This window comes from Ochotona princeps, chromosome 2 (assembly GCF_030435755.1).
Source record: "Ochotona princeps isolate mOchPri1 chromosome 2, mOchPri1.hap1, whole genome shotgun sequence".
Classification (NCBI taxonomy): domain Eukaryota; kingdom Metazoa; phylum Chordata; class Mammalia; order Lagomorpha; family Ochotonidae; genus Ochotona; species Ochotona princeps.
The window spans coordinates 12,535,301-12,557,560 of record NC_080833.1 but is presented as its reverse complement, the minus strand read 5'-3'; the positions used below and the strand labels follow the sequence as shown (position 1 = coordinate 12,557,560).

General features: G+C 48.8%; 1 protein-coding gene and 1 long non-coding RNA gene across 2 annotated transcripts in view; one reads left to right on the top strand and one right to left on the bottom strand.

Moving 5' to 3' along the window:
* The window catches only part of MICOS10 (mitochondrial contact site and cristae organizing system subunit 10), a 36,895-nt gene extending 34,417 nt beyond the window's left edge, over positions 1-2,478 (bottom strand). The window contains exon 1 of the mRNA XM_012929026.2: positions 2,346-2,478. Coding sequence (XP_012784480.1) covers positions 2,346-2,430 — 85 coding nt within the window. The 5' untranslated portion in view covers positions 2,431-2,478. The remainder of the gene's footprint in view (positions 1-2,345) is intronic.
* A 57-nt stretch (positions 2,479-2,535) lies between these two features.
* Positions 2,536-22,088, top strand: LOC131482392 (uncharacterized). The gene is made up of 3 exons (XR_009246950.1): positions 2,536-2,648; positions 21,414-21,510; positions 22,005-22,088. It is a non-coding gene; the product is annotated as an uncharacterized LOC131482392 (long non-coding RNA).
* The last annotated feature ends 172 nt before the right edge of the window (positions 22,089-22,260 follow it).

Below are 22,260 nucleotides of genomic sequence, written 5' to 3'. Positions count from 1 at the left end.
TGGATCATGTCCCAGCTGCTCCGTTGCCAGTTCAGCTCCCGCTCCTAACTTGCGAAAAGCAGCAGAAGACAGCTCAAGTGACTGGGTCCCTGCCACCACATGGGAGACCCAAAGTTCCTGGCTTCGGCCTGGCCCAGCACTGGCTGCTGCAGCCTTCTGGGGAGGGAACCAGCAAATCAAAGAGTTCTATCTCGTCCTCTCCCTTGGTAACTCTCTCAAGTAAAATGAATCTTTTTCAAAATATCAAAGTTCCATAGGAAAGAGTTCGAAATATTTTAATTTTTCCCTGGAGTCACACCTGAAATGCTTCACTTAATTATTCCACATGTGTGGGCCTACTTACAAATGAAACTGGCCCAGTCACCGATGGAACAGTAACACCTCCCTGCTGAATCCGCATTGAGCGCCAGGCAGCACCTAAGCAGCCGTGGCTACCTCTGTCCTTTGGTCTTCTTAACCACTTTGGGTGCATGTCTAGCTCAACTTCACAGCTGAGAGAGACCTTACCCAAAGTGACAAGATCAGTGAAGATGAGGGGAGAGCCCACTCAACATGACTATATCACACTGTTCATAAGTAACCTGAGTTGTTTCATATCCAGATATTAAAGCCTTCCCTCCCAAAACAAGCTGTTAACAAACAAAATCTTTGGCCTGATTCAATGGCTCAGCTGGCTAATTCTTCTCCTGCAAGCATCGGGATTGCATATGGGCACCAGTTTGTGTCCCAGCTGCTCCACTTCCCATCCAGCTCCCTGCTTGTGGCCTGGGAAAGCAGAGGAAGACGGCCCAAAGCCTTGGAACCCTGCACCTGTGTAGGAGACCCAGAAGATGCTCTGGTCTCCTGGCTTCAGATCAGCTCAGCTCCTGCCGCTGCGGCCATTTGGGGAGTGAACCAGTGGAAGGAAGACCTTTTCTGTCTCTCCTTCTGCCTAACAAAAATAAACAGATCTTTTTAAAAAAATCTGTAATTGATGTGGGGGAGGGTCACTTCTAGAAAAACACATTCCCCTAACTGTTCCAACCCGGGCTTTATATGCACTCACTCTAATTCTCCCAACAACTCTATGCATCTTTAGTGTCAATTTACAAATGGCGGCACATCACACAGATGGTAAAGAATGCGTTCAGGAAAGGTATGGGAACCAGGACGGACTTTTCTAGACTGCCTGTTCTCTTCTGCAGGGATGGCAATCGGGCAGCCTGTGGGGCACACAAGGCCCCCCAAAATCATCTGGTCTGACCCTGTCAAGGCAACCACAGGCAGGACTCAAAATCCAGCAAATCAGCACAGGCTAATCTTTAAGTGAATAATTCCATATGGTTCGCAGGCAGCGTTATGAATTTTATATTCACAAGGCCCCTGGCAGAAACAAGGTGCCTGGTCCCTCTGGGGCTGTGAAGACAGAGTGGTGACGAAACCAGAAAACCACCTTCACGTGTAGAGGTTATGAGCCGATTTCCCAATGCTTCCATTCAAGGACAAAATCCTCCAAAACGCCCAATCTGCATACTACCGATTAGTATGGAAGAAAGCGAGGGGGTCCTGCCTGGGCCAGAAGTGGGCTCCACTTGCTGGGGGAGCCTGGGCAAATCGCTTTGCACGGCTTTCCATTTTGTAACCTATAACGAGGTTAGTCAGAAGGGAGTCTACCAATTGGGCACCTGGCACAGAGTACTTCACAACCAACCAAGGAATTCCCTTCTCTCGGTTCACACCACCGTGGGCGAGTGTCCTCACTAGCTGAGCACGTGTTTCAAAGCTACTCAGAGTGAAGTTAGAAGTGAACGGGCCATTCCCTTTCAAATCGCTATATGCCTCCACCTTCAGGCCCAGATGACCGCAGCTGCCAAGTCGGGAATGACAGCGAGTCACTCCGGGGCCAAGCAGAGTCTACAACAGAATGACCACCTCCTTCTGAGGGGCACTTCGGTGCCCAGGGGCCCGCGGAGGGGCCTCCCAGACCCGCGTGCAGAATTAATTCCCAGCCTCGACCGAGAAAGCTGTGTTCTACAAGAACCTCTGCCACCTGACCCTCAAGCCACCTGCCACCTGCCACCTGCCAGCCCGCCGACCCGTCCTCCGGGCCGCAACCCCAGCCCCGCACCTCCAACGGGCTGCCCAGGGTCGGTAGGGGCCCTGCGTGTCCCGCTGCCAGAATAACCTCCGGTCGCCCGGGCTCGGGCAGGTCGCTCCGGCCGGAGGGGCTGGTGCAGGCCGGCCGGCCTCGCTTCCCGCGGGACTCCCCTTCCGCCCTCCGGCCAGCCAGACCTTGGAGCTGGCCGCTCGGCTGTGCTCCGTTCCGCTCGGGCCCGAGCCTTGCCAAGGGGCGAGAAGCCCCTTACCTAGCTTCACGACCGTGTCCGCCATGCAGCGGTCCCACTTCCTGCCGACGTCTGACTCCGACATGTTCCCTACCCGTGGCTCCATCTTTCCTTAGGCCGGCCCCCGGCGCTTCGATTCCTGTCCAAGTCTCGCGATCGTTGGTCGCTGTCACCCGCCTGAAAGGCCGGTGCGGGCGTTCTAGATATCGCGAGATGATCCGCAGGCTTCCGTCCCTTCCGGTTTGGGCCACCTGTCGTCAAGGTGACGGTTTGCTTGGAGGCCCGAGGTGACCCTGACCTTGGAGCCGCGCCTCAGGTTGCAAGGTTGGTAGTTTGTCAGGTTGCCAGCGGAGCCCTATCCCGAGGGCGTCTTCTCAGCCACCCGCAACCTGGGCCGTGGGAGGCCCCGGGCAGGAGCGAGGCGTTCGCTTCCCCCACCTTCCCTTTTACTCTGCTCTCGTCGTTCCTTCCTCCTCTAACTTGTGGGGTTTTGACTTCTCGTTCAGCTGAATGTTCCAGCAGCTCTGTGTGTACAAGGTCCCTTAGGAACTGCAGCAGCCTACCTCCAGCTCAGACGTCTACCAGAGGCTCCCTGCTCATGAGCCCTGGCCAGCCCTGGGTCAGCCTGCCTTCTCATTTCCACCTTCAGTCCCACCCACAGACAGAAATCAAACCCTTTTTATTCCTCTGTTTTCAGACTGTTGGAGACTGCTGTCTCTGTGCTGGATACAGCCGGCCAGCTTCAACACTTTGCTGGTTCTAGACACCTGTCAGTAGCCCTCAGAGTTTCCATATGGGATGCCAGCGCTTGAATCGGGGAAGATTAGCTAGTTGAGTCATTAATTTTATAATCATGTCTGGTATGTAACTTTTACACTGTGAATAGCACAAAAATGGGCAATATATCCTCAAAAAAAAAAAAAGGAAAATATTTGAAAGCTATTTTCTGATTTTTCTTCCTTGTATTATTTTGTTGTCTAACTGGTTGATGTAAATGAGGTATCAGCCAACTTGCAAGTCCTACCTGTATTGGCTGTTCAAGTTGCAACCTTGGGCTGGCTACTGAAACAGATGAACTTGAGGAAAGTCAGTAAGGGCATTCTGTGAAAGTCAGTTGGCTATATGGAATGGTCCCACAACAGTATGCATGTTTTGTAATAATTCCTAAATTGTAACTTACATATCCTTTGCATCACTTAGATTGTTTAAAGGTTTATTTAACAGGCAGAGTGACAAGGAGAGGAAGAAAGAGAAAAATCTTCCAATCACTGCCTCACTCCCTACATGGCTGCAACAGGCAGGTGCGGGCTAGGCCAAAGTCAGGAGCCAAGAACTCCATCCACATCCACTCCATAAATGGTAGAGACCTGCTTTCTTCCAGGAATATTAGCAGGACGTTGGATCAGAAAAGGGTTGCCAGGACTCAAACTAGCACTCCCCTGAGGGAGACTAGCATCACCAACAGCAGCAGGCTAGCCCACTGCACCACAATGCCAGCCCCCATCAGTAAAAGTGTTAACATGTTGACTTCTTGTATTTCTTTGAAAAAAGATCCCCTATCTGCTGGTTTCCTCCCCAGATCCCTACGAGAAACTTACCTGGAACAGGCCAAAGAACAGGGGACTCAACCCTGATCTGCCTATGTGAGCAGCAGGAACCCAAATCCTTGAGCCATCACCTGCTATATCACAGGGTGGGCATTGGAGGGAGGTTGGAATGGAAAGTGCAGCACGGGCCCGGCGGCGTGGTCTAGCGGCTAAAGTCCTCGCCTTGAACGCCCCGGGATCCCATATGGGCGCCGGTTCTAATCCCGGCAGCTCCACTTCCCATCCAGCTCCCTGCTTGTGGCCTGGGAAAGCAGTTGAGGACGGCCCAAGGATTTGGGACACTGCACCCGCGTGGGAGACCCGGAAGAGGTTCCTGGTTCCTGGCTTCGGATCGGCGCGCACCGTCCGTTGCGGCTCACTTGGGGAGTGAATCATCGGATGGAAGATCTTCCTCTGTGTCTCTCCTCCTCTCTGTATATCTGACTTTGTAATAAAAATAAATCTTTAAAAAAAAAAAGTGCAGCACGAAGTGGGGGGAAGGAAATTGGGAGTAGAGTAGGGAGGGACTGGTGACCTCAGCTCTCTCCTCCCTGGGTACCTCCTTGCCTTCATGACTACAACAGTATCCCTTCCTCTAGGTAGCCTTCTGTGGCCACCCTTCCCCTGGTTCTCAGTTGAGCTGTGGATCAGATTGAACTGGAGTCTTTGTGTGCTCCTTCAGATTTGATTTTTATTGGAAAAGCAGAGTTAAAGAGAGGAGATGTGGAGAGATCTTCCATCCTCTGGTTCACTCCCCAACGACCTCAGTGGCCAGAGCTGAGCCGATCCATAGCCAGGAGCTTCCTCTGGATCTACAAGGACTTGGGCCATCCCCTGCTACTCTTCTACACTCTGAGCAGAGGGGTTGATCAGAAGTACGGCAGCCAGGACTTGAACATCCATATGGGATGCCGACATCACAGAATTAGCCTGTCACACACTGCACTGCCCCAGTGTACCGTTTCTGTGTGACCAATGCTTAGCAGAGACCCTAGCATATCTTGGATTTTGTTCATTAAATGATGCAAAAAACTAATAAATGCGTGGGCCTGGTATAGTAGCCTAGTGGTTAAAGTCCTCACCTTGCATATGCCGGGATCCCACATGGTCACCAGTTCATGTCCCAGCTGCTCCACTTCCTTTCCAGCTCCCTGCTTGTGGCCTGGGAAATCTGTGGAGGATGGCTCAAAGCCTTGGGACTCTACACCCACATGGGAGACCCAAAAGAAGCTCCTGGTTCCTGGCTTCAGGTCGGCTCATGTCTGGCCATTGCAGCCACTTGGGGAGTGAACCAGCGTACAGAAGATATTTCTGTCTCTCCTCTCTGTAAATCTGACTTTCCAATAAAAACTCTTGTTGAGTACATGTAAAAATTAATAAATTAATAGTAGAAGTAATCAGAAAAAATTCCATTCTCAGGAAAGCATATTGTAGAATCTGAGTTGAAAAAGAACAGAGGGGCCAGCACTGTGGTATGACAGGAAAGGTTGCTGGCTGTAACACCAACATCCCAGGAGGGATGGGTTCAGGTCCCACCCGCTTCATTTACAAACTAGCTCTCTGTAGGTGCACCTGGGAAGGCAGTGGAGGATGGAGTGGATGCCTGGGCCCCTGCCCTCGTGTGGGAGATCTGGAAGAAATTCCTGACTCCTGGCTTCAGATGAGCCCAGCTCCTTCCTGTATAGTCATTTGGGGAGTGAACCAGCTGATGGAAGATATTTCTGTCTCTCCCTCTCTTTCAAATAAATAAGTAAATATTTTTTAAAAATCAGAGAATTTGGGCTCACCTGGCTAATCCTCTGTCTTCAAGTACCGGTTCATGTCGTGGGTGCTCCACTTCCCATCCAGCTCTCTGCTCATGACCTGGAAAGCAGTTAAGGATAGCCCAAAGCCTTCGGACCCTGCACTCATGTGGGAGACCTCCTGCATCCTGGCTTGGGATCAGCTCAGCTTCAACCGTTTGACCATTTGGGGAGTGAACCAGCAAATAGAAGGTCTTTCTGCCTCTCTGTGTCTCTTCTCTCTCTGAAATCCTACCTTTCCAATTTTAATCAGAAAAATTAACATCATTGAATGCCTTATGATGTGTCATGAACAGCACCAGGCAACTCACATAGTTTATTTTCACAGCAGGTTGAGGTTGGTATCTTGATTTTTGCAGATTTGGAAAATGAATGGCAGAGAGGTTAATGTGGAAGATGCTTTGGAAATGAACAGAAACCATTTTACTGGATTCAAGAGAGATGTAAACGCTTGTAGAAGGTGGAGAACAGATCACAGGAGCCATTGGCGGCAGGTGGGACAGGATGCATTCAGGAACCAGGTGTCTGGCTCCAATCCCTTGCCATTTCCTCGCTTGGCACTTTGCATCTCTTTCAATCAGTCCTTCCCTAAAGAAAGTGTTTTGCCGACTGCTGTACCCCAGCCCTAGAAAATCACCTAACACATTATATTTGCTTGAAAAATATTTGTTGGTTGACTGAATAAAGTGAATAAACATTTTGGAGTATGATAGTGCTTGGAAAATGAAGATCTATACAAGTGGTGAAAAAAATTTAAATCCATCAATATATTCAGTATAAACTTAGTGACAGTCAATCTTATTTTAAAAATAGATGTCAGGGCTGGGGACGGGGGAGGCCTTGACCTAGTGGCTAGGATGCTGGTTAGGATGCCTGGATCACACGCCTGAGCACCTAGGTGCCACGCCCAGGCCGAACTTCTGATTCTAGCTTTCTGCTAGCAGACAGCGGTGGTAGTACAAGTTACTCCCAACCCCCCGCCCCCAGTTGAGGTAACAGATTTGAGTTGGATTTCTGACTCTGGCCATCTCCTTCCCACCCGCCAGGTCACCGAGGCCATTTGGACAGTGAGCCGGTTGATGGGAGGAGCTCTCTGTCTGCCTCTTCAATAAATAAATGAATGAGTTTCTCACGGCTGGAGTTGTTATCCTGGGAAGAGGGAAAGCTGGGAAGAACTCCGTTGTAGAAGCAGAACTGCTGCTTCACACAGTTATAAAAATACAGAGGTCTTTTGGCACAGTTCTGAAGCCAACACTTGGGATGATGGTGTCCCATATTGAAGGTGGCTGGATGCCAGCTTCAGGTTGGCTGTCCATTCCAGCTTCTTAGGAGTGCAAGTCCTCAGAGGCAGCAGGTGATGGCCCCAGTAGTTGGGTCCCTGCCACTGATAGGAGGCCAAATTGAGTTTCCAGGTACCTAATTTCAACCTGGCCCAGCTTTGGCCAGGAAGCTTTTGGGGAATAAGTCAACTGATGGAGATCTCTGTCTCTCTCTGCTTATCTCTGTGTGTCTATGTTTACCTGTATGTGTGTGTGTGTAGACATTTCCTGTTTCTAGCTGTGAAGTGGGACTGAAAGTAGTGACACACCAATTGCAATAAGCAAACTTAGCTACTTGCTTCTAAATGCTTTTTTCTATGGAGAGGAACAAGGCCAGGGCAGAGAAAATGTTAAAATGAGCTTTTCGCAACTACATACTGCCTGAGATAACGCTTGGTTCTTAATTGGAACTTAGTGTAAGTCATTATCTTCAGCACACCTCTCCAAAGTCTTGATCAAGTTGCACAAAGACGAAAGTGTGCAACAATAATGTTGAAAACCAAGCGTGTGAGTCATAGCATGAGAACCCAACCCCTTTACCCTGGAGTGAGGGGAAAAAAGGCCAAATAAAGCTGCCACGTAAGATTCAATGTTGTCCTTTACTGGTTCCTCAGCTCAGCCCAAGCCCCTTGGTTTAGTTTACCAGCTTGTCAATTCAGCTTCATTTAGAGCACACGCTAGAATATTTTCCAGCATGACACTTGCATAAGCAAAGGTCTTTTATAATCCAGTGATTTCTTTGATACTTTTCCCTGCAATTCATTTCTTGATGGCAGAGTCACTGTTTCCATGTCAGATCATCATGCTCATGGGCCCTCCTGTGTGTGTGTGTGTGTGTGTGTGTGTGTGTGTGTGTGTGTGAGCTAGAGAGAGAGAGAGTGAGAGAGAAAGAAACAGCAAGCGACACAGAAGTGCTACAACATCAGTACAACCTGACAGATGGCTGCCAAGTGCAGATTTCCAGGTACCTGAGAGATTCTCCCCATCTGTTCTCCCCACGTCCTTTCTCCCCATCCGTTCTCCCCACGTCCTTTCTCCCCCCAGCCGTTTCCACCCTCCCGCCATTCTCGTCCTGGCTGTTGCTAGATCCCAGGGACCCCTCCCTGCTGACATCACCACTTCGTTCATTTCCATGGGATTTGTTTCCTTGATTTTAAGGGTGATGACATCATATATCCTTAATCAATGTGATTCTTTAAAAAATTTTTTTTTAAGTTTTATTGGAAAGGAATATTTTACAGAGAGGAGATACAGAGAGAATGCTCTTCCATCTGCTGGCTTACTCCCCAAGTGGCTGCAGCAATGGCCAAAGCTGAGCTGCTCCAAAGCCAGTAGCCATGAGCCAGGAGCTTCTTCTGGGTCTCCCTCATGGATTCAGGGTCCCAGAGCTTTGGGCCATCCTCTATTGCTTCCTCAGGCCAACAAGCAGGGAGCTAGATGGGAAGTGGAGCAGCTAGGACACAAACTGGCACCCATAAGGGATCCCAGAGCTTGCAAGATGGAGGATTAGCCAATCAAGCCATTGCACAGGGCCCAAACAATGTGATTTAATTGCGCCTGGCTTTGCACATAAACAGAATCACATGATCTGTAATCCAGGGCACCTGCCTTCTCTTTGCTTGTGACTATGCTCTCGGCATCATTAGTGTTGGTGTAGCTCCGGTTTACTCTGTCGTCATATGGTATCCCACTATTCTGTCCACAGTCTATTCTTCTGCCCTTGAGTAGTACTGGAGTTGCTTTCCCTTGGGGATGGTATCCCACAATACATGTATTCTGGCACACACTGTCACATTTTCAGAGGACGTCTGACTGTAACTCAGCCGGACAATGGAGCACCACTTTGCTCAGTGTTACCAGACTGAACCCAAGAGCTGGCACCCGACTAAACCCTCACTGGCAGCATATGGCATTTCCCCTAGTACTCATCCTTGCCAACGGTTGGACTTGTTATTACTGTTTGGCATAAAGCAGTTTTTTTTTTAAGTTTTATTTTCATTTTATTTGGAAGGCAGAAAAGAGATGGAGAGATTGAGAAAAGCTTCCCCCAATGCTTGTAACATCCAGGGTTGTGTTAAGCCAAAGCTAGAATGTAGGAGTCCCTGCAGAGCTGCCATGGGCTGGCAGGGACCCAAGCAGTTGGGCCATTACATGCTACCTCTCAGGCCGGAAACTGGAGCAGAAGCAGAGCCTGCACTGGAACCAGGGACTCCACTAAAGGATGCAGCCAGAGAGGCAGCTTATCTTGAGCCAGCTGCCTGTTCTGATAGTTGGCGCTTAATCACATGTCAATATTGTTGCAAATCTGGTAGTACATGACAGAATCTCCCAGGGGTAGTCCTTGCTCTTCCATGGGATTGTTACTAGATCCTGAACTGCAAATAAACAATGTGGCAGGAGTGGGCTTCAGTCGAATCAGAGTCTGGAACAGGGGAAGATGAGCAATATGCTTCACTAACTTCATGCTTTGCTCACTTGAAGCAGGTGCACTGGGTTGAATGTTGTCCTCTAACATATGTATCCTTCCCAGAACCAGAATATGACCTCAGTAAGAAACAACGTGGTTGCAGATTTGTTGCCATTCGATCACACTGATGAACAAAATGACTGGTGTCCCTATGCCAAGAGAAGAGACACAGACCCACAGGGAAAATGACCAAGATGAGGGAGGGAGTTAATTTGACTGCTGTGACTCCAAGCTAAAGAACACCAAGAATGACCAGCGACCCCCAGAAGCTGAAGAAAGGCATGCAACAACTGTTACCTACAAACCCCCTACAAAGGAAGTGACCCTGCTACAGCTGGGTTGGGGTCCCCAGCTTTCACTCCCGAGACTACATTCCCCTGTCGTAAACCCACCAGCCTCATTCTGGATTATGACAGCCTAAGGAACATACGCTGGAATGCCCTGACTGGGAACCATGACAATGGGATCCCAAGTCCTACTGCACCACTAACAGGTGGATATATACATGTGGCAGCTCCTGTCTCCCCATCCACCCTCACCCCCAGTTCAAGCGCTTGCTACTTCCTCTTGTGCCTTCAAGCCTAAGCCCACTGTTACCAGATCCAGGGTATTAGGCCATTCATGCCCCTTGGTTTGAGTGTGCCAGATGTGCTGCCAGGACCCTGGATGCTAAGCCTGGGAGAGGCCCTTGCCCTACCCCCATCCTCTGCAGCCCTATTCCCTGGTTTCCTGCACATATCACTGATTGTAATTGTCTTCTTTATCTTTTCTCCATCTAGTCTGGAAGCTCCGTGAAGATAGGAACCTCACCCATCCTGTCACTGGTAATATTCCCAGCATCTCACACAGTGTCTGCTGCAGTGTAGAGAATATTTCTTGAATGAACGAATAGACACAGCATTGATACAATTTTTCTCCTCTTGGTTCAAGGCATGCCAGGCACTCAGGGCTGCTCAGTTAAAGTTTGTGTTCTCATACAGCCCGACCATGTGAGAGGCTCCCATCAGGGGATACATTTGTAAGACTAAAGACCAGTGGCTGGCTTTGTGCCCCACGGTAAGCTGCCTCTTGCAGTGCCAGCTCTCACATCAGAGTGCCCATTAGAATCCTGGCTACTGTGCTCCACATCAGCTTCCTGCTGATGCACCTGCGGAGGTGACTGATGTCCCGAGTTCTTCAGCCCTGTCAGTTGTGTGGGAGAATCAGATGGAGTTCCTGGAGCCTGGCTCTGGTCTGACCCAGATTTGGCTGCTGTAGCCATTGGGGAGTGAGCCAGCAGCTGGAAGACTCTTTCTTTTATTTTCTTCTCTTCTTCTTCTCCCTTTCAAATGAGTAGATGGAGTCTACCTTTCAAGTAAATAAGTATTTAAAAAAAAAACATTGCAAGTTAGAGGTGATCAAGTGTGGTGTTGTGGTCATTGCATATTCCCATTGATCTTGGAGTTGGAGAATGAGGAAATGCTCGGGAATATGTGTGTGAGGGTGGAATTTCTACAACTTACCCACAGTCAAAGGGGCACACAAGCTGTATAAAAATGCATTGGGAAGATAGCACGAGGTCGAGACAAACAGCAACCCTCAATTACTTGGGCACCTAACAGTATGAGCATTAGAATAAGAGTTGAAGTAAATGTAAGTATCATAGCTCGTATATTCTGTATTTCAAAGCCCAAAATCATGGATTTGTCCACAATTGAGCTCTCCAGGCTAGCCTAATAATATATTAACTTGAAAAAAGAAAGAAGTTGGGGCTGGTGCTATGGTGCAGTGGGTGAAGTTGCAGCCTGCAATGCCAGTATGCTATATAGGCACCAGTTCAGGACCTGGCTGCTCCACTTCTGACACTTCTGATCTAACTCCCTGGTGATGTGCCTGGGAAAGTAGCAGAAGATGGACCAAGTGCTTGGGGCCCTGTACCTGTGCACAAGATCTAGAAGAAGCTTCAGACTCCTGGGGTCAGCCTGGCTCAGTCCCAGCCATTGCAGTCATTTGGGGAGTGAACCAGTGGATGAAAGATCTCTCTGTCTCTCGCTCTCTGCATAATTCTGACTTTTTTAAAAAAAAATTCATTTCCCACTTGAACAAGCAAGATCTTTCTCCCACTGGTTCAAACCCCATATGTCTGTTAATAGGCAGGACTGAGCCGGGCTAAGGCCAGGGTCCAGGAACGCTTTCTGGCCTTCCATGATGGTGATAGGAACCTGAGCACTTGAGCCATCTTCTACTGTCTCTCTGGATGTACATTAACAAGAAGCTGGGTCAGAAGCGGAGGTGAGACTCCAACCTCAGCACTCCAGGTGTGGGATGTGAGCATCTCAAGTGGCAGCTTCACATGCTGGACCACCTCACCAACTAACTCTTCAAGTTAGCTTTGGGTTTGCCTACATTATAATATTCTGCTATGATAGGGCTGACTGACCACATCTGGCCTAGTCTATATAGTTAGTAGAAAATTAGGATAGGCCCAAATGATTTCTTAGTTGACACAGTCAGATTGATGGAGGAGCTAACTATCTCCTTGTAAAACACAAATTTCAAAGAAAGGAAAAGACATTCTTGGCAGGAGGTCGGTGGGGCAGCCTGTTTTTGCATTCTCCTCTGTCTCCCAGCAAGCCAAGTAGCTATGCCACCTCCAATGAGCACTTTAGTTTGTCTCCAAAACTACACTTTAAAAAATGTTTTATTTTCAATGTTGTTTATATAGTTGGTGTGGACACAAAGCCATGTTTTTACTTAAAAAGACGAGAGGGGATTTTCAGAGAGTCTGTCCACAAATTCCTGGAACTGATTTTTGTTTGTTTTGTTTTGTTTTTTTAAATATTTACTTATTTATTTGAAAAATCTGAGTTTTAGAGCAAGAGAGAGATGTCCCTTCTGCTGATTCTCTCCCCAATGGCCAGGGCTGAAGCCAGGCGGAAGACAAGAGTTTCCTCAGGGGCCCAAACACTTGGGCCACCTTCTGCTGCTTTTCTAGGCCATTAGCAGAGTGCTAGATTGGAAATAGAGCAGCTGGCACTGGAACCAGGGCCCAAAGTGGGCTGCTTTCCCTACCACAACACAACACTGGTCCTCCTGGAATCCTTGATGCGTGAGGGTGTACATTTTTGCCTATGAGTCCACAGCTTTCTTCTGATTCTTAAAGGGACCCAGGTTCCAACCGTGAGACCTGTTGACCTGGTGCCAAGGACAAGCCTTGGGGAGAAGGTTCCTCTTTCCAGCAGAGGGCAGTGGCGCCCACGCTCACTGACCTCCTTGACCTCACAGCTTCGGTTATCAAGAAGGCTGAGCTGGGTAGACCTGACCCAGAGACACCAAAAGACAGCCTTGACCCTGCCCTGCTCTTCCTGTTGGCTTGGTTTGAGACCCCACTTCCGGCCCCCAGGGCTACACCGTGGGCTGCACAAGTTCTCAAACAGTGGCCCCACAGGCTTCTGTGAAGGGTCTGAAGAGTCCTTCCTGACACACATGTTTCTCCAAGCTTTGTTGCTCCCTAGTCAGGGCTGGTTTCCCTGGTTTCTTTCATGGACATTTTTAAACTGCCAGAATAAACATTAACTCAGAGGTCCTGGCCAGAAAAATTTTTTCTTTTTTAAAATTTAAGATGTTTTTATTTATTTGAAAGAGGGACAGAAAAAGGGAGAGAGACATAGCTTCCATTTCTTCTAAATGACCACTAAAACCAGTACTGGGTCTGCCCAAAGCTAGGAGCCCAGGGCTCCATTCAGGTTTTCCACACCAGTGGCAGGAATCTAAGTGCTTGGGCCATACTCTACTGCCTTCCCAGGTGCATTAGCAGGGAGCTGGGTCAGAAGCGGAGCAGCAGCAACTCCAACATGGGATGCCAGCATCACAGGCAACAGTCTAACACACTGTGCTACAAGGAAGGCCCTGCAAAGACATTTTTCCCTTGCCTAAACGAGTCCTGTAATTCCTTTGGGTTTTCTAATACGTTCTTCCTTTCTGTTTTCCTTATCTTTACAATCCATCCTTTAGTCCTGTCTTCTTGGTAGAAACTTATATGGCTGAGAATCAACAGTGGGCATAGAGGCTAAGGTCTTGGAAGGAGCGGGAAAAGAGCCAGACAGATAACTAGGCACATCCTGCAGGTGCAGGTAGGAGTTCCAAGTCCCTGGGGCAGGAATCTGCTTGGCTTTTGTAGGCCCAGCATGGTTGGAACAGAATCATGAGCTCGTGAGGACTAGAGGAACAGTGGAATCATGTGGCACAGGACTTTGTAGGCTCTGGGGAACAACTGGCTTTCATTCGAAGTAGGATGGGGATGAGGGAAACCACTCATTTTACATTTTTGAAAGACAGAGATCTTCCATCGGCTGGGTCACTCGGCAAATGCTCATGACAGCCAATGTCCCCCTCTGCCAGGATCACCAGAAGTCTTGGTCTCTCTTAGGGTAAGGACTAACTCCAGCGTGGCCTCCTTCATGTCTGCTACAACAGGACCACTAACAGGTGTCAGGGCAGGGTAGGTGCTTGGCCTAACAGTTAAGATGTCAATTGGGTCTGGCACAACGGCTCAATGGCTCAATGGCTAAATTCTTACCTTGCAAGCACAAGGATCCCATATGGGCACTCGTTCATGTCCCAGTTGCTCCCCTTCTCATCTAGCTCCCTGCTTATGGCCTGGGAAAACAGCAGTGGATATCCCAGTGCCTTAGGACCCTGCACCCACGTGGGAGACCTGGTGGAAGCTCCTGGATCCTGGTTTCAGATCAGCTCTGGCCATTGCAGCCACTGGGGAAGTGAACCAGTGATGGAAGATCTTTCTGTCTTCCCTTCTCTCTGTAAAAATCTGATCTGCCTTTTGAGAAAAAAAAAAGACACCCATGTTCTATATTGGAGCTTTTGGGTTTGGTACCCAGATCTGCTCCCTGACTCCTGCTTCCTGCTAACATAGGTTCTGGAAGGCAGCAACAATAGCTCACGCAATTGGGTTCTTACCATCCATGTGGAGACCTGGATTGTATTCCTGGTACATTGGAGGAGCCAATTGAATGGGCCTTTCTCTCTCTCTCTCTCTCTCTCTCTCTCTCTCTCTCTCTCTCTCTCTCTCCTGCCTGCAAATAAATAAAAATAATTTAAAAAAGGGTCCAGAATCAAATGATTCCCACCACTTCTGTGCCCAGGTGGAAGTCTAGATTAGACCTGGGGGAGCTGGCATCCTAGTGGAATTTAGAGAGTCCAGCAACGCAACTCAGGAGTACAAAAATTTTTTTTTTCAATTACTGAAAGGGTCAACAGGTACATCCCTTTTCCCTTCTGCAGGCCAGAAACAAAACTTGTGTTCCCAAGAGGCCATAGATCTCTCTGCAGATGCTGCCATGTGACTGAGCAACCAGCGATGTTTTCTTGGGAATCCGAGGGAACCTCAAAGGGTTTGTGGAAAAATGGAATCAAAGGATACATTTCTTTTGGCACAAAAAAAATAATATTGAAATCCAAGCACTTTAAAAAAAAACAGTATGTATTTTCAAGGTCTTTTTAAAAGACCCCTTCCATGCATGGATTTTAAATTTTATTTGCATCAAGATGAACTTATCTTTTGATTTCATTTTTCCTGAACTTTGGGAAGTGTCCCCACATGTGGCTCACCCCCTAACACACCACCTTGGGTTTGCTTTTCCTCCCTCCCTGCCTCATTTCCCCTTTCCCTCCCTCTTTTCAACAGAGCATGAGTGTATAAGCTTGGCCTCAGCCTCTGATTTCTAAGGAACCCAGGCTAAGTCAACATTCAAGTGGAAACGCAGAGGAAGCAAGGAAGGTCAGTGCTGGATGTGAAATGGAGAGTTAAAAGCACAGGTCAGCTTGGCTCGGATCGGCTAAGGAGTAGAGACAGAAGCGAAAGGGACACAGGGACCGTGCTAGGTGGGACTCCAGCCTGCCGCTTAGGGGCTGCAGGCATGAAGGAGAATCAGCAAAGGAACATAAGGGGACGAGCTTCAATGGGGAAAAAATGGTTTCCTGAAAACCAAATGAAGAGAGTCTTTCCGAAAAGATGACTCAGTTAACCAGCTCAAATAAAGCAGAACCGACCTCCAGAGTCAGAATCGAAGAGGCAATGTCGGTGACCGAGGATGGTTCTCATAGCATGCGGGGGACAGAGCCTGAAGACGGGTTTTGTTTGTTTGTTTTTAAGATTTATTTGTTTTTATTGGGAGAGGAGGAGAGACAGAAAGATCCTCCATCTGCTGACTTATCCCCCAAGCAGCCTCAACGGCTGGAGCCAAATTGATCCAAAGTCAGGAGCCAGGAGCCTCCTCCCTTGGGTCTCCCATGTGGTCGCAGAGTCCTCGCGCCATTCTCTACTGCCTTCCCAGACCACAAGCAGGGAGCTGGATGGGAACTGGGGCGGCCGGAACCAGAACCAGCACCCATATGGGATCCCAGTGCATGCATGACTACTAGGCTACCACGCAGGGCCCTGAAGATGGGGGTTTAAAAGATTCTGGGAGCAGGAGAGACAGTCACCAGCAAGTGCACCCGTCTCTCTCAATGAATTTATTTGTTCATTGAAGAACACTGTGATAGGGGGAAAGATGGGCAGAAAGGGAGTCTTCCATCCATTGTTGGAAATGGCCATGACAGACCCAGGCCTGGCCAGAACCAGAACCACCCATGTCTTGTACTGTCTTCCCAGGCCCATTAGCAGGAAGCTGGATCCGAAACAATGTAGCCAGGATTGGAACCTGTGCTCCCATCTGGGATCCTGGCCCAGCTAGTGTTTGTTAGCTAACTTTACCACCTCACTATGCCAGCCTCCATACACAGTCTTGTTGAGGCATTTTTCTCTAAACAGAGACAGGGAGTAAAGACAATAGTTTGCAGTGGGGTCAATCGTGGATTTTTTTTAGACTGGGAGAAATTACTCATGTTTGCATGTGGACGGGAATGATTCAGTAGAGAGGGCAAAACTGATGATTCAAGAGGGACAGCAGATGACGGCAGGCTACAAGTTTCCAGAAGGAAGGCTAAGACTTTGGATTCCAGAGACCTAGGGAGGTTTATTTCTGAGGAGAGAGGGGAACTGTTAGACATCTGGAATTTCCTCTCCATGGATGCCTGGGTCTCCAGGGCCCAACTTTTAAAGTGGAGCATTTACTTTTTGATGTGGTTAGAATCCCTGAGCCCACAATGTGTTCCCAAGAGTATTCAATTAACGAGAATCTGGTGTGCATCTGTGACTAATTAATGCTGATCAAAACCAATTAAATATCGACTGTTGGTACTATTACCTGGTTCCCCACCAGTAATTACAAAAGGCTGAGTGTAATTATCATGTCTCAAGTGCCGCAGGGATCAGCCCCGTGTTAAACTAACGAAACATGAAAACTGACCTCATGAAAGAGCAGCTTTTGTAAACGGTCAAAACTCCACATTTTTGAAACAATGACATTACTAACCACTAGGGCAGAGGTGTTGCTTAGCCTGCAGGGTGAGAGACCTTTGTCTCCAAAGAAAGAATGGAAGATAAAACAATGCAATTCAGCCAACCATTCTTTAGTGAGGATTTGATTAGCTCATGCTAAATTCTGAGGATGAAGAACACAGCAGAACTGATTGGAAGTTTCTTGATGGGTAGCACCCTAATGCTCATGGCCCAACAGAACCCCATGGAGTCTTGCATGCTTCGTCTTGTCCCTTTGACTGCTGATGCTGGAAGCCACGTGGCTCCCTATGTAAAACTTCAGTTTCCCTTTGCTGCACTGCTTCTCTGGGGATGACTTTTAAAGACAGGGTGGAAATGTCTTTATTCTGCCATTTTGCCATTAGAAGGTCACCACCACCACCCCCGTGGTCCTGGCAAGTGCCGGGGCACATCCCACGAATGCCACACACACACACACACACACACACACACACACATGGGCTGCCTCTTCCCCTTGGGAACCGTGTGGGAGAGCAAAAGACGAAAACCAATGCAATGGTGTGTCTTGCTGTACTTGTGGAGAGCCAGAAGTGTGAGTCAAGCCCAGAGCAGCGTCCAGCAAGGAGGCAGGCGGAGGAGAGAAACCATCGGCTGAAGCCAAAACAAAGAGAACTGAGAACCAGAAATTTACGAACAAGGAATACCGGGTGGAAAAACAAGGAGGTGGTCTGGAAGGATGCCAGGGACAGGATGTTGGGGGAAACTCCGATCCCACCCCACGCCAGCCTGCACATACTGCCCAGAGCCTTTAAAAGGATCACGGTGGAGACTCCGATCCCACCCCCACGCCAGCCTGCATATACTGCCCAGAGCCTTTAAAAGGATCACGGTGGAGACTCCGATCCCACCCCATGCCAGCCTGCATATACTGCCCAGAGCCTTTAAAAGGATCACGGTGGAGACTCCGATCCCACCCCATGCCAGCCTGCATATACTGCCCAGAGCCTTTAAAAGGATCACGCATAGAAAGCCTGGCTCTGTCTCCTCCATTGCCCATCCCTAACAGCAAAGAATAAGCCCCCTTTCCTAAAGCTTGAGCTCGCCACCTTTGTAAGCTGCAAAGAGTTAGGGGGCTGGGCAACACTGCACCGCAAGTAAGGCCGCTGCTCACGACGCCTCCAGCCTGTATCTGAAGGCTGGATCCAGGCCTGGCTACCCTGCTTCTACTTCAGCTCCCAGCAGAGGCTGGCCCATGAACTTGGGACCCTGCCACCCAAATGGGAGACCTGGATAGAGTTCCTTGGCTCATGGGATTTGGCTTGGCACAGACTCAGCTCTTGTGGTCATTTAGGAAGTGAGCCAGTGGATGAAAGATTCTTTCGATCTCTGTGTGTGTCTCCCTCTCTCTCATTCTTTCAAATCAATAACTATCATTGTTAAAAGCTGCAGGAAGAGCCCAGTATGGTAGCCTAGTAGCTAAAGTCCTCAAACACTCCGGGATTCCATATGGGCGCCGGTTCTAATCCCAGCAGCCCCGCTTCCCATCCAGGTCCCTGCTTGTGGCCTGGGAAAGCAGTAGAGCGTGGTGCAAAGCCTTGAGGTCCCACACACGCGTGGGTGACTCAGAAGAGGCTCCTGGCTTCGGATCGGCTCAGCAACAGCTGTTGCAGTCACTTGGGGAGTGAATCAGTGGATGAAAGATCTTGCTCTCTGTCTCTCCTCCTCTCTGTGTATCTGACTTTCTAATAAAAATGAATAAATCTTTAAAAGAAGTTGCAGGAAGTGCTTTTGGATGTTGTTGGGGGAGAACTTGGTGTTTTCCATTCTTCAACTGTGACGAGAAGGCAACCACTGTTCCTTCCGTCTGTTTTACAGGTGTGCAGGATGTTTCTAATCAGGGCAGTTTATCCTGAATGCTCAGACAGGCCTGTCTTCAGTCAGAAGTTGAGTGTAGCCATCTTAAATATACATTACTAGATGTAAGAAAATAACCTGAAAGTCTGGCTACTGTGTGAGGCCACTTCTAGGCTATCCTAGAAAAGTCAAAACTGCAGAGACAGTAAAACGATCAGTAGTTAAGGGCCAGGGGAGGGGGCATGGGCAGCTAGGGCACAGAGAGCACATAGGACGGTGCAAGCACTAATACTAGAGTGCAAGTTATATGTCAAACCCTTTGAAAGTCTGACACCAGGAGTGGACACTACCATGACCTCTAAGAGCAGTAAATACAGCAGCAGGCTGATGGTGTGTTGGTGTAGGTCTATCCGTGCAACAAGTGTGTCCCTATGGCAGGAGGTTAATAACAGGGAAGGCTCTGCATGCAGAGGGAGTAGGACAGTGTTAAAAATAGCTTTGTTGGCCCGGCGGCGTGGCCTATTGGCTAAGGTCCTCGCTTTGAATGCTCTGGGATCCCATATGGGTGCTGGTTCTAATCCCGGCAGCTCCACTTCCTCTCTATCTCTCCTCCTCTCAGTATACCTGACTTTGTAATAAAAATAAAATAAATCTTTAAAAAAAAATAGCTTTGTGCTGGGGCCTGGCGCGATAGTGTAGTGGTTAAAGTCCTTGCCTTGTATGCGCTGGCATCCCATATGGGTACCAGTTCTAATCCCAGCAGCCTTGCTTCCCATCCAGCTCCCTGCTTGTGGCCTGGGAAGGCAGTCTAGGACAGCCCAAAGTCTTGGAATCCTGCACCCATGTGGGAGACCTGGAAGAAGTTCCCGGCTCCTGGCTTCGCATTAGCTGAGCTCCGGCCATTGCGGCCACCTGGGGAATGAATCAGCGGATGGAAGATCTCCTCTTTCTCTCCTTCTCTCTGTAAATCTGATTTTCCAATAAAAACAATAAATAAATCTTTAAAAAAAGACAAAGACAAGCATCCACTCATGCCAGTTGTTACGTTGCTTGTAAGAGAAAGGTAAGCCAGCCATCTCTAGGGACCAACGAAGAAGAAAGGAAAAATAAGCAATTAAGCCTTTACTTTGTTTTTAAATTTTTACTAATTTTCCAAAGAACTTGAGCAGAATCTTAAGAAGGAGGTGACCCAGGTGCCCAAAGTTCAATGAGAGAGAGAACGACAGCTCCCATTTGCTGCCTTGTTCTTTTAATGCCCGCAGTGGCCAAGTCTGGCCAAAAGCGAAAGCCAGAGTCAGGATCAAGCAGATCTCACATGTGGGGACAGGAGCCCGCCTGCTTGACCACCACCTGCTGATTCTCAGCAGAAATCAAGAGCCTGAGCTGAGCATCAAAGCCAGCTGCTCCAACTGGGAAGTAGGCACCTGCGCCGCGCGGCCAAACCGAGACGCTTTCCCAGGCGATGAAGCAAGAACATCGACTGGCCGTGATTCCCTGCAAAAGCGTTCTCAGGCTGCAGGAGAAAACACCGAGAGCAGAAGCTACAAAACGGAGGACAAACTGGCTCATGGTGCCGAGGAGAAAGGAAAGAGGTGGGGTGCCTACAGAGCACCCCCTTTCTAAGCGGGCTCCGGAGGATTGAAGACCCGATCATGAATGCTGAAGAATGCATGGACCCTGTCCATGAATGCACTCAGCAAAGGAGCAGGATGTGGGAGGGCACCTTTGAGACTTGGGAGTTGGTTGGCAATGGATCTCCTCACAAAACTCTCAAAGCATAAGGAGAACCGATCTGTTAATTCAGGAATCCTGCCCAGCTAAGGACACTGTGAGCTAACCATTAGTGCTTGTGATGGGCAAGAGGCTACAGCTGGAAATGTGCAAGAAGGGGCAGGTGTCAACCCCTAGTGGTTAAGACACCACTGGGGAAGCCTTCAACTCACATCAGAGGCTACGCTCACGTCCCAGCTCCCCTTCCAAGTCCACCTCCCTGCTGCTGTGCACCCTGGGAGGCACAGGTGACAGCGTAAGTGCTTGGGTCCTTGCCACTCACAATTGAGTTCTTAGTCCCTGACTTCATTCAGCCCAGCTCAGGCTGTTGTGGCCATTTGGGGAGTGAACCAGTAGATAGAAGGTTCTTTCTCTCTCTTGCCTTGCTCTTACTCTTTTGTTGCCTTTCAAACAAATGAAATATAATTTGGACTCTGGCCTGTCCATACGTAGCTTCTGTACAATATAAATTTTCTGTGCGTGTGTTGAAGACTCCTGGTACAGGAGTTCATCTTGAGAAGCAAAGTAAAATGGGATCTGGCAGCTGCTTCCCTGCCAATGAGCTGACCATGAAGAGCCTGTCACTGATGGTTTGTGGAAATTCATTAGCCTCTGGCACACAATTGTAGTGCAGTCTTTATGGCAGGTGAACTGGAATGGGGTCTAAGGAGAAAGTACTGATGGGTACAACACATCAGGGGTGGAGACTTTTTCGGACTTGAGAACTGGGAAGCTGTTGCTGCGTTGGGGAGGGGGCAGATAACTGAAGGCTGGTGGGGATTAGCCATCACTGGAAGACAAATCCATCAGTATGGGGACCAGTGATGTATAGCTGATTGAGCTACTGCCTGCAGATCCACAGCCCATATGTTCACCAGTTCGTGTCCTGGCTGCTCCACTTCCAATCCAGATCCCTGCTAAAGCACATGGGTAAGCAGAGGAAGATGGCCTAGAGCCTTGGGACCCTGCATTCCTGTGGGAGACCCAGATGAGAATCCTGGTATGTGGTGAGTATTCAATACCTACTCGGGAAATACTGTCTCAGTTTAACCTAAGCAACTTGGTTTTATCAGAGATCCAATAAGATCCGCCCCCCCCCCCCCCCAAGCATAAGGGAATAGAAATGAGGAAACAGTCAGAAGAAAGGTGGGATGACTAGGGAACTTGATAGCTTTGGAAAAGGGAGAACATGGTGGCATTCCGTATCGAAGCCTCAGTTTGAATCCCAACTGTTGTGATTTAAATCCAGCTCCCTGCTAATGTATCTGGGAAGGTAGTGGGAATTGGACCAAACCCTTGGACCCCAGTCCTTCACACAGGAGACCCAGACAGAGCTCCTGGCCGTGGCATTAGCCTGACTCGCTTTCTCTGTTACTCTGCTTTTCAAATAACAGCAAAAAAAATCTCTTTAAAAAAGAGAGAGAAATAGACAATAATAATACCTCTAGTAATAAATGGCGACAGTGTGCATGTGGTTTTAGAAATTGTTTGTATTTTGCAGTAAATATCAAGATACCTTGGGTTCATTGTCTCTCTGGGACTTACAACGACCCTAAAAGGCAGGGACTTTGATCCCCATTGTAGATAAGGAGAGTGAGCTTAGAGAGGAGAAATGCTCACAGCCCTGCAGCTAGTGAAAAGATACGCTAACATTCAAACTCCCTTTTTGTCTGGATCCAGAGCTCTCAACCAAACACCAGGACAGCCAGCACCTCCTACATTCCAGGCGCTCTCCCAACTGCCATCTACTGCCTGCC